The sequence below is a fragment of the Nicotiana attenuata genome, unplaced genomic scaffold, assembly GCF_001879085.1.
Source record: "Nicotiana attenuata strain UT unplaced genomic scaffold, NIATTr2, whole genome shotgun sequence".
Lineage (NCBI taxonomy): Eukaryota > Viridiplantae > Streptophyta > Magnoliopsida > Solanales > Solanaceae > Nicotiana > Nicotiana attenuata.
The window spans coordinates 78,783-90,386 of record NW_017670267.1 but is presented as its reverse complement, the minus strand read 5'-3'; the positions used below and the strand labels follow the sequence as shown (position 1 = coordinate 90,386).

General features: G+C 33.2%; 2 protein-coding genes and 1 non-coding gene across 4 annotated transcripts in view; all 3 read left to right on the top strand.

Annotated features, from left to right (window-relative positions):
• Positions 1-1,395: 1,395 nt before the first annotated feature.
• On the top strand, positions 1,396-4,189 carry LOC109236983 (probable glucuronoxylan glucuronosyltransferase IRX7). Its single transcript, XM_019403223.1, has 4 exons — positions 1,396-2,058; positions 2,141-2,502; positions 2,654-2,904; positions 3,003-4,189. Exons 1-4 carry the CDS (start codon positions 1,758-1,760, stop codon positions 3,466-3,468), a joined length of 1,380 nt encoding a protein of 459 aa, XP_019258768.1. The 5' UTR covers positions 1,396-1,757; the 3' UTR covers positions 3,469-4,189.
• A 999-nt stretch (positions 4,190-5,188) lies between these two features.
• On the top strand, positions 5,189-5,283 carry TRNAY-GUA. Its single transcript has 2 exons — positions 5,189-5,225; positions 5,248-5,283. It is a non-coding gene; the product is annotated as a tRNA-Tyr (tRNA).
• A 2,543-nt stretch (positions 5,284-7,826) lies between these two features.
• LOC109236982 (signal recognition particle receptor subunit beta-like) overlaps positions 7,827-11,604 on the top strand; it is a 5,723-nt gene continuing 1,945 nt past the window's right edge. The window contains exons 1-2 of one of the 2 annotated variants that reach the window (XM_019403221.1): positions 7,827-7,932; positions 8,060-8,242. In XM_019403221.1, the coding sequence (XP_019258766.1) occupies positions 8,098-8,242 (145 nt within the window). In that variant the 5' untranslated portion in view covers positions 7,827-7,932; positions 8,060-8,097. The remainder of the gene's footprint in view (positions 7,933-8,059; positions 8,243-11,604) is intronic. The other variant, XM_019403222.1, reaches the window with a different exon arrangement.

The window sequence follows — 11,604 nt, the reverse complement described above, 5'->3', positions numbered from 1 at the left end:
GCCAGTGAATTTAGCTTTTTTGTAACTGCCTTTCTCATGTGCACTGTCTCTGGGTATGGAATTATATCAACTTTTTAAGTACAACACTTGAAATAGATAATTAAAAAAAACAAAAAACAAAGTTGAACTGGCTGGTCTCTCAAAGTCATTTTTCAGACACACTCTTTCTCAAACTTTTTTGTTAGATTTTATCGTTTTCTAGTTTCCTACTTTACCCTCATCCCCTCTCTGTTTTTTTTTAAATAACATTTTCTCTCGAGTCAACTTAATTCAATTTTAGAAAAATAAAATGTTTCTCATTAAAGCATAAACACCAACAAGAAGAGAGTAGACGCAGGTTCTAGATTTGAACTTGCCTACAACGATCATAAATAATGACGAAACTATCGGATTGAATTCTGAGCTAAATATTTATATACATTTAATAGCTTTTTAATATAGATATAAATCTGAACAAAATTTCTAAAATCTACCTCAAACCTAACCACATAAAAATGTCTAGATGAGGTGAAGTGAGTAGTACTAATGCTCCTAATTTCAAAAATAACAAAGATATCAAATGTACTCCGTTTGTTTCCACTTTGAGATTGAGAAAATATTTCAAAACCTCATATTCTTGATTTTTTTGTAAAAAGTATGCAAATCAAATCTAACAACATAATATCTCTAGATGAAGAAAATACCATAAATATATAGTACTAGTTAAGAAGTTTCCAAAGCCCTCAAATTCAGACTTTGAATAATAATTACACGTTTATATAATATTTCACACTTTATGTGAAATCTGTAGAAACAAGTTGATAATTTTGACTAAACTAGAGAGTAACGTTCAAAGGCTAGATCAATTTTCAAAATATCACACTTGTTACTTGTATAGATCTGGATCTCACCGTCCAAGTTTTAATACTAGGATCTTACTATATCTGTCAAGAATTTAGTAGTATTAATTCCAACTATGTGAAATGGCTAATAAATGAGATCATAAATATAACTCCTTTATCAATACTTATCAACTAAACATGAGTGTTTGACCTTCCAACTTGTAAATTACACTTCCACCCGACATTATAGTTGAAAATATTCTAAGGTTGATTCATCCCATATTTTCTTAACATCAAAAGTTGTGATGAATAAATATAATTATTTTATTTTTAATTATAGATTTCGAATTCGAACCTTAAATATGAAAATGATATTGACAAGAAACGAACACTTAATCCTTTAATAAGTTTTAAATGCAGGCGGGAACTCGATGAATCTTTCATTAATAGCTATAAATGATACGTTTAACACGAATTCGGATTAGTCAGACAACTAATAGAATTAAAAATATATATATATTCAAAATTCAAAGGTTATTTTGGTATTTAAACTTGGAACATAATATTAAAAGCCAACTTCGAAACCGAGAGCCATGCCGCTATTCATTCTGCTCCATCACAATGTGACCCTTCTGTATTAAACCCTTTCTCTCTCTCTTCTCACTTTCTCTCTCTGCAACTTCATGACCTCCATTATTATTTTTTTCCTAGGGAAACAGAAACTGAACCAAACCCCAATACTTAATTATTTTTAGGTGTCAATTCTTTTTCTGTGACATATTCGTTCATTTCTTTATTCTTCAAGTTAAAACGAACTCTTAACAAACCATCCCCTGTTTCTTCATCTCCACTTCAATACCAAAAACGACAGTCCCATTTTACCAGCTACACCATTTCTCTTTTCGAGGGGTTTAAGAAGGGAGAAACAAAATACAAATGTTAGAACCAAAACGAACCAACAACAGAAACAGAGGTTTCTATGTAAGAATGAGGCTATTACATAATAATGGCAGAAATGTTAGAACATCAGAGAAGAGTTTTTGTTACCGATATTTCAAATGGCTTCTTTGGTTTTCACTTTCTTTTTACTTCTTTGCTTCTTTTCTCTTTAATCACAAGCCTAATAATACTATATCCTTCATTTCTAAAACTACCGTTTCTCAATCTAAAGCTTCACGTGCTCTCATTGAATCAATCAACTCCTCAGCTATTCTTCAATACCCTAAACACCACCAAGGTAATTAATTACTTCACATTATTAATCTTCCATTTTAGCTTACATTAATGTTAATATGTTCATTGTTTTTTTTTTGTTTCAGATTCGTTAAATGGTTTAAAGATTTACGTTTACGAGTTACCAACAAAATACAACAGTGATTGGTTATCAAATGAAAGATGTAGCAACCATTTGTTTGCATCTGAGGTAGCAATACATAGAGCTTTGTTAAACAGCGATGTCCGAACATTTGACCCGTGGGAAGCTGATTTTTTCTTCGTACCCGTTTATGTTTCTTGCAATTTTAGCACAGTTAATGGATTCCCAGCTATTGGTCATGCTCGTTCTCTTATTGGTTCGGCTGTTGAGCTAATATCTTCACAATTTCCATTTTGGAATCGTAGTTTAGGTTCTGATCATGTCTTTGTCGCTTCTCATGATTTTGGAGCTTGTTTTCACACGTTGGTAAGTCCAAAAATGAAGCTTTCATTGACTGTTCTGTTATTTTTCTATAAAGAAGAAATCTTTTTGTTTTTCCTAGAAAAATAAGATAAAGTTTTCATCTTTATGGTCTTTTAAGGTTAAAGTATTGATCTTTATATGTTTTTGTTAATAGGAGGATGTGGCTATGGCAGATGGGATACCTGAAATTTTGAAAAACTCAATTATATTACAAACGTTTGGTGTAAAATATGATCATCCATGTCAAAGAGCAGAACATGTTGTTATTCCGCCGTATGTGTCGCCGGAAAGTGTACGGAAAACGCTGGCCACATCGGACGTCAATGGTAAACGTGATATTTTCGCGTTCTTTAGGGGTAAAATGGAAGTCCGCCCTAAAAATGTCAGCGGACGTTATTACAGCAAGTAATTTTTTTATCTCCGTGAACGATCTTTTTGGTCTGTTTTATTGTGAAATGTCGATAATGACCTCTTACCGTTTTATCTTCTCCTTTCATTTTCAGGAAAGTTCGTACAGTTATATTACAAAAATATGGGAATGATCGGAGATTTTACCTGAAGAGGCATAGGTTTGCCGGTTACCAGTCGGAGATATTACGGTCAACGTTTTGTTTGTGTCCATTAGGGTGGGCCCCATGGAGTCCAAGACTGGTGGAATCGGTCGTTTTAGGCTGTGTACCGGTGATAATCGCCGACGGCATCGAGCTGCCGTTTTCCTCCGCCGTGCCGTGGGCGGATATCTCCGTCACGGTGACGGAGAAAGACGTCGGGAAGCTGGGTTCAATTCTTGAACACGTGGCTGCCACGAACTTAAGCATCATACAACAGAAACTGTGGGACCCAAGAATTACACGGTCCCTCCTGTTCCATGATCGGACGGTAGAGGGAGACGCCACGTGGCAGGTTTTACATGCTTTGACACAGAAGTTGAATAAGTCTAATCGCAGGTCAAGAGTTTCAAACGAATAGAATTTTGCCACGTGTGGAGCATATTATGGGGATAGAATCTACTGCCAGCTAAGAAAGGCTCTTTAATCGACGTGGAAATGTGTAAATGTGGGAGACAGCTATGGATGTATTGGACTGTTCTTTATTTTTAGCAGAAGAAGAAGAGAGAGAGAGACAGGACAACTCTGTATATTTTTCACTTTTAATGTATATAGAGTTAGGAGGAATTCAGAAAATTGGTAAGTGGGGTCCAAGATTACAAAGATTTTATTGTAAGCTGAGTTGGCAAGATTTGATTGGTTGTAGATGCGGTTTGGGGTGGACATTAGCTTATGTTGTGTACATGTGAAGGGAAGGAATATTATTTTTTTATTGGTATGGTATGGGGGAAATAAGAAGAGACAGAAGATGGTTGAGAAAATGTGCATGGTCTGTTGTGTGGATGCTTCTGCTTTGCTGTACAATTCCTTTTTTTTTTTCTTTTTCTTTCTTGTATCATTGTAGAAATTTTACCCAAATATAGAAAGAAAGAAATTGATAATACAATATTCATGTTAGTGTTGTCAAAGGCTCATATATGGTGCATCTAAGCCTTGAAGCTTGGAAAAGCGTAAGGAGGACGCTTCGTCTCGTGTAAGCTTCTTAATGTATGTAAGGCAGTAAGGCATGTGCATGTCCAGGAGTTCTATTTTGAATATGGCAGTACTAAATAACAAATAAAATATTAGGAGTGAATTTGTTATTTTTCTTGAAATACATAAGCATTTTAATTTTTTTAAATTTTAGTTGCACCTTTTTTCATAAATAAAGTTTGAACTTTAATTGCACTTTGAGCTTATAATCCCTATGTTTGGCAACACTGGTTTATGTTCAAACTCAATGATGTTGAATTTTTGTATTTTATTACTGGCATTTGTGGGAAATAGAATTGTAGAGCCTGTGATTCAATGAATGTTGAGATCTAGTAAAGAAGATGGGAAGCAGTATTTACCCTTAAATGATTAAGTGGGAGAGAGAATATGGAAAGGACCAGCTTGGAGACAGCGAGGATGTGTCAGAAACTTTAATGTTGTATTTTAGAGAGGAGGGAGTAGTAATTCAATAATTCAGTGGTCACATTCACGGGTTGCAGAGTAAAAATAAAATCAGACCAAAAATTGGCCAAATGACATATTTTGTCCCCCCTAGGTTCTCTGTTTTTAAGGCAATGTTTTGGACTTTTGGGTCTCTATATTTCTCTTCTACGCCACCTTTCTTATTATTTCCCACAAGTTTTTTACCGTTACCAGTTTATGATAATGTGAACCATACATATCCTTGTGTATAATATTTTTGTTTGTTATGTTGTATATCATTTAGCTCATAGGACAATGATTTGATTATTAACTGAAATACTGAAGATTGCGAGCTCATGAAGTTTTTTTTTTTTTTTTAAATTAATGACGTATTGTATGTCGATTTAGTAAACCAATACCTTAAACCATCTAGTCATACCATCAAGTTGTTGATCAAAGTGAAATTGGATGTGCACTGCTCTCTTGAAGTCTTATCTGATCCCATTACATTTAAAGTTATAAACCAGTTGGATTTATCAATTATCCGCAGTAAAATAGTTAGTAACTCAAAACATGAAGAAATATTTAAGAAATATGTCGTCAAAGGAGAAACTATTTGGCTCTCTAACTAGTAGTAAATATATCAGAGTATACTATTATTAAAACGGTGAGACACACAGCATATCCCGACCTTAGCTCAGTTGGTAGAGCGGAGGACTGTAGTTGGTAGTTGCCAAGCAGCATAATCCTTAGGTCACTGGTTCGAATCCGGTAGGTCGGATTTTTCATTTGATTTTTTTTTTTAAATTAATGCTCTTTTTTCTCCCAAAGTCTTATGCTTTTCCAACTTTCTTTTTTTAACAGGTTCATACAGAATCAAAGATCATACTCTCATGTCCACAAAGCAACATATAGGAATCAAGTGTGCTTAACTATTCCCGTGATAGCAACATCATTATAAATTCAAACTTCTCTCTGTAATATCAAATCATTAATTTTGGATCCAAAAAAATCTTATGTCCTTTTTGAGTTATCCATTGTCCGATCAGGGGTGGATGTAGAGCACGGTATGGGTTCCCGTGAACCTAGTAACTTTTGCATAGACCATATATTTATACTAAAAAATTCATTAAAAAATATAAGAATATTATAGGAACCCATACGCTTAAAAGTCTGGATCTGCCTCTGTATCCGATCTCTTTCTTTCTCAATATCAATTTTTGAAGGATGCATTTGGAGAAAATAGGTATCAGCTATAATAAGGTACTGCCTGAAGGGCAACTCGGTGCGCTAATTTCCATTGAAACTTCTTTCACGTTCAACAAAAAGTAAAAAAAATAATAAGAACTCAAAATGCCTTAGACTTGACACATAATTAGCACTCATTTAGTCTAATTTTATTTGATGTTGTTTGACTAGGTATGAAATTTAAGAAAGAGAGTTTTAAAATTTGAGATCTACAATAAGTCATATATATTTTTGTAGTATAAATCATTTTTTAAAGAAAACAAAAGAAATTTAAATTTAAATTATTTTTAAATATAAAAAGATATAATTCTCTTGGAACAAATTAAAAAGATAAATGCATCCCATAAGACAGAGGAATAATAATAATTTATGTTATATCCAGTATGCACTGATTAAAGAACTTTTACAACTATTCTTCAACTGATTATAGTAAGTTTTTTATTTTACCTTCTAATTTACATATTAGACTTAACAATAATTTTCGGAAACCACTATTGTTTTGTGGCTATTAACTTCCTATAGTTATTATATGCATAATTAATTCCTATAGTTGTTATTCAGCTGTACGGTAGTGTATTCGTTGCATTCGCACTACTGTATTCATGAATACAGTAGCCAAAGTCGCCTAAAAACAAGGGTTACAATTGTACGCGACTGTATTCACATGTATTTGTCATGTATTCATGAATACATGACGACAATCACCTTAAAAATAGTTTTGTCCAGCGGTCTAATAACGAAAATAGTATCAATTAGCGTGATACACTCCTAATATAACTCAACAAAATCAATTCTAACAGCCTCATTATCAACTCAATTAATTAGAATAATTTTTCAGTTGTTTATAACTGTTGTATTTAGTGTGTTTCAATATTTGTTTTTTAATGTTGCATTCATTAGATTCAATGTTTGTATTTACTGTATTCACTATTTTGTATTCAGTGTATTCAAATGTATTTATATTAACAATATTTTAGTCATTCCTAATACATGTTATTACTGCTGTATTCAGTATATTTCATTGGTTGTATTCACTGTATTTCTATTTATATTCAGTGTATTTTATTGTATTACACTGTATTTTAAAATTAAATATATTCACTGTTTATATTCTGTTCTATTTCAATATTTGTATTTAGTGTATTTTCATATTTATATCTTATGTTCATGCATAATGCATGTACAGTATGCATGAGTACAAGTGTTTCAGCTGTATTAAAAAAATACAGACCTTCGAAATATATAAATACATGCAAAAAAATATATTTATACAAAAATATAATGTGTTTGAGTGAATTTGTACAGAATATAATGTATTTGTATCATTGTATGTGACTAAATAGCAAAGAGAAGAAGAAAGTTCGTCGGAGATGGCGTTTTTCGGCCAAGCAAAGTACTGTGTATATTGTATTAAAACAAAAAATGGAGACGAACAAAAACCCGTCCCTCAAATCTTCTTTGGCGTAGAAAATATTGAAGTATCAGTCGTTCATGTTATAGTACCCATGCTCTACTCGGATTATTCCGATATCGTTTTTGCTCCCCGCGCAGTGGCCCTAGTCTCAGAGCGACGAGCCCCTCCTTGCTTTGGAGGAATCCAATTTTGAAGAAAACGTCCGTCTTTCCCCTTTCTCCCAACAGTTTAGAAGTATTTTCAAGTGCAATAACCCTAGAGGATTCCGCCAGAGAATTCACGATTAGAAGCATGTATTTTTCTCGAATAGAGAGAGAAGAAAGAGAGAAAAAGATGAAAATTTTTGAGAGAGAATCGTGTGTTAATCTAAAGAGAGAGGAAAAACATAAGTAACGTATTTCACGCTTCAATGGTAGTATATATCATAAATACCTATTTTGCTATAAAATATAAAAGGTAGCTATAAAAAATAATATTTTAAAATAATTTTAATTTTTAATAAACAGGGTGTATACTTTTGCTATATGAGGTTAAATTCCGTATCATACTCAGAATTTAATAAATTGAAGTTAAAGAAAATCTAAATTAAGAACTCGGTCTAATACATTTCCGACTAGCAAAAATTGGTGGGCTGAGGCCCAAAACTTGTGCAGATTCTAAAGCCCAATTTCCTATCGATAAACCCGTCTCAGTTAACTACTTTGCTACACTCTTCCTCTCCTCAGGCATCGGTGGCCCTCTGGATTGCCGGTGGGTATCGAGTTTCCGGTAATCCTTGAGATATTCCTCTGGCAATAAAAATTTCAATTCCGTTTTAATTTTCCCTCTTTCTGTCTGTAAATTTTTTTTTTTTTTTTGTTGGTAATCTAATGGAAAAAATCTCGTTCTTTCTTAGGGTAAGATTAAATTCGAGTGAAGAATTTTGAAAAGAAGATGGATAAAGAGAAAGTGGAACAATTGAAGATTCAAATGCAGCAATGGTTACATGAAGCTGAAGAATTCATCCATCAAACACCTCCTGTTCAACTTTATACTGCACTTGGAGTTGTATTATTCACCCTCATTTTCTTGTTTATCAGTAAGCTTTTCAAATTTCCCTATACATTATTTTCCTTAATTATTTGTTGAATTTTCGCATGTTTGTGTCAATGTGTCCAATTCTTTTGAATTTGCGCATTTCTGAGTTTGACTTGGGAAATCAAAGGTTTCTTCATATAGCATTGGAACTTGTTTTAGGTTTTCATTTCTTTGTTGCTTGTCTGAAGGTGTTGGGAAGAAAATTGGGTGATTGCAAAATTTTGATTACATAACTGAGTTAGCATATCTTAGTCAAACTGCAAAAACAAAGTTGTCTTCTTTTAGTCAATGGCACCTCAATCCCAAATTAGTTGGGATCAGTTTATGAATTTTCTATATACATTGAGGAATCATCACAGTTTGCTTATCTTTTGCTAGCCATCGACCTGCCACACTCTCTCTTCTTTTATTAAATTAATCAACTGTTGTTTTGATAGCTGATTTAGGACTTGGTTTTAAACTACCTGTATATAAATCGGATTAATTTTTGAACATTTGGAAATGGTTATAAGTCAATTGAATCTTTAAAGTATTTTGTAGAATATTCTTACTGATTATGTTATTGGTGGAATGCAACAATAACAACTAGCCTCAATCCCAAGCAATTGAGGGTCGGCCATATGAATTCTTGGTGTTCTTGTTGATCCTAGCTCTTTTCGTTGCTATATTATGTAAAGATAAACCTAAAAATAAAATAAAATAAAAAAGCACTAGAAGTTCTCTATATTTTCTACTAGCATGACTTAAAGACTCCTAGAAAACAATGGATCTAAAGTGAACATACTAACACTATTAAAATTTAATTCTAACTAATTGGTATCTCCTATATAGGGGTGTCAAATGGGCGGGTTGGGTCAATTTTGGGCGGGTCAAAATGGGTTGAGTCAATAATTGGGTGGGTCATTTGACCCGCCCAAAAGTTACTTGGGCTAAGATGGGTTGGGTCAAGATGGGTTAAAATTCGGGTCATAACCCAACCCGCCCAACTCTTATTAAACTTTAATTAATATGTGTTATTTTCTTATAAATTGTATAATTACTATATAAGGCTTTTTTGCTTTTGTTATGGTCATATTTAAAATATTAAACAAAAAATAAAATTATTTCTAAGATATTTTGACAAACTTACTCATGGATCAATTTGGGCTAAAAATTAGCCCAACTTTAAATGGGTTGAGATGGGTCGGGTCAAGATGGGCTAAGTTCAATAAATGGGCGGGTCAATAACCAACCCAACCTTGGGCGGGTTGGGCGGGTCATTTGGGCTTGGGCCAAATTTGACAGCCCTACTCCTATATTAATATTTTTCTTTTATCGTGCCTTAATTTTCACTAGGCCTGCAGGGATTCCAAAAGATTGTAGGTCCTTCAAGACAATTTTCTGCCATGTGATTTTGGGTCTACCTCGTCCCTTTTTAACCCTTTTAACTTACAATGGTTTCATACCTATAGTCTGAAGCATTTGGAGGTCGACTTAGGACATGAGCGAACCATCTCAACTAACCTTTTCTCGTTTTATCCTCTATGTGTGCTACGTTGAATATGATCATTTTAATCTTATTAATTTTGTTTAATTGTACATCCATATTAGCATCTGCATCTTTGCGACATTCATCTTGTGAATATGTCGGACTCAGGGGCGGCCCGACCAATTTTGTGGCCTAAAGCCAAACTATGAGGGGCCTTAAATTTTTAATTTTTTTAAATTATTTATTGGAAATCTATTTTTAGCTTTTCTAATTAGATACAAAGTTATTAAGAATCCTCTTACAAACAATAACTCCTAATAAGTATTTTTCAATTGACAATATAACTAATCCATTTAACCTTTCTTGTGACATTGTTGTTCTTAAGTAAGATTTTATCAATTTTAATTTTGAAAGCTTCTTTCCGCTGAAGTAACGGTAACATGAGTTATCAACATTATTCCATAAGCAATTTAGGCATTTGAAAAAGAATTAAATCTTTTTATTTGATTAAGTGTATCAATTATACTGTTATCTTCTAATTGTACTATTTTCCTTAATACTTTTAATTCAGAAAATAAATCTAAACCATCAATATCAAATTGATTATTATGCTTTAAGGAACATCCACAATTAAGGCAATATTTTTTCAAATTTCCAACATCTGGCGATCTTAGTCTTTACTACTAAATAGAAAACCAAAAATATTTTCATATGCTTCGAATTGTTAAATCTATTTTGAAGTGAAAAAATAGCCTTGTCTGTTATATGTAAAAGTAATCAACTCTAAAGGACTTTTCGAAAGATTTTCAGATTCATGATCAACATTGCACATCAAATTGTTACTTCCTATATATCATACGTTTCTTACGAAATTCGGATTCAATATTCATTTCAAGTGCAATTTCCTTGGTAGAAATCATTGCAGTTGCAAATCCTTCTTCTCTATATTTGTTAAAGAAAGAAATCAAACTTTTTCACTTTACAGAACTCTTTTTTAAACTTATACATAGTCTATTAGGTGTAACAAAAAATGGGGCCCCCACAAATATGGGGCCTAAAGCGGTTGCTTTACTTGCTTTATGGAAGGGCCGCCCCTGGTCGGACTTTAGAGGCCTACCATTCACTCCCATTTAAATTGATGGTCTCTCAACCGTTCTATAGAACTTTACTATAACTTTGGTAGGTATCCTTATCGCATAGCACTCGGTAGAACTTCTCTATTTTAACCATCCTATTTTGATTGTATGCGTAACATTTTCATCTATCATACCTTTCTCCTAGAACATCCCAAGAAAATGATAAAAAAGGAGAACGTCAGAAACCCAAATATTATAAGCAAGGAGAATATCAGAAACCAAAGGTCTATAAAACTTCTCATATCTCATGTAAATTATGACTCCTATATAGAGTCCTCTTGTATATTGAAACAATTCAATAAGCATTTTCTTCTCTTCCTTATTCTTCACATGGTTTTAGAGTTTATTACTTGCCAGCGAGTGGTGTTATGCTATCTGTCTGCCCTAAATTTTTTCCTTCTCTTCGCGCGAGTGCATTACTCTTGTCTCTTTCTGGCCATCACTAAAGGGTGTCGTTTTGGTTCATTCAGTGGCACCATCCTGCCTAGCATTCTTCAGACAATTTTCAGACGTTCCCCGAAAATTCTTCTTTTCTTCTTGTTCTCTATGATATTATCGACTATTTTGATAGCTTTTTAAGTAGCTTTGCCTATGGGTGAGCGGCCTTAAGCTGCCTGTTCTGCTAAATTTTCATATTGCTTTCATAAGTTTATTATGAAGCCAAGTATGGCTATATAAATTCCTTTTGACTCTTTCTACTATTTTTCTCACGACTCATCCTTTTTGAGTGTTGCAAAAATCCATTTTGTTTTTGGGGGG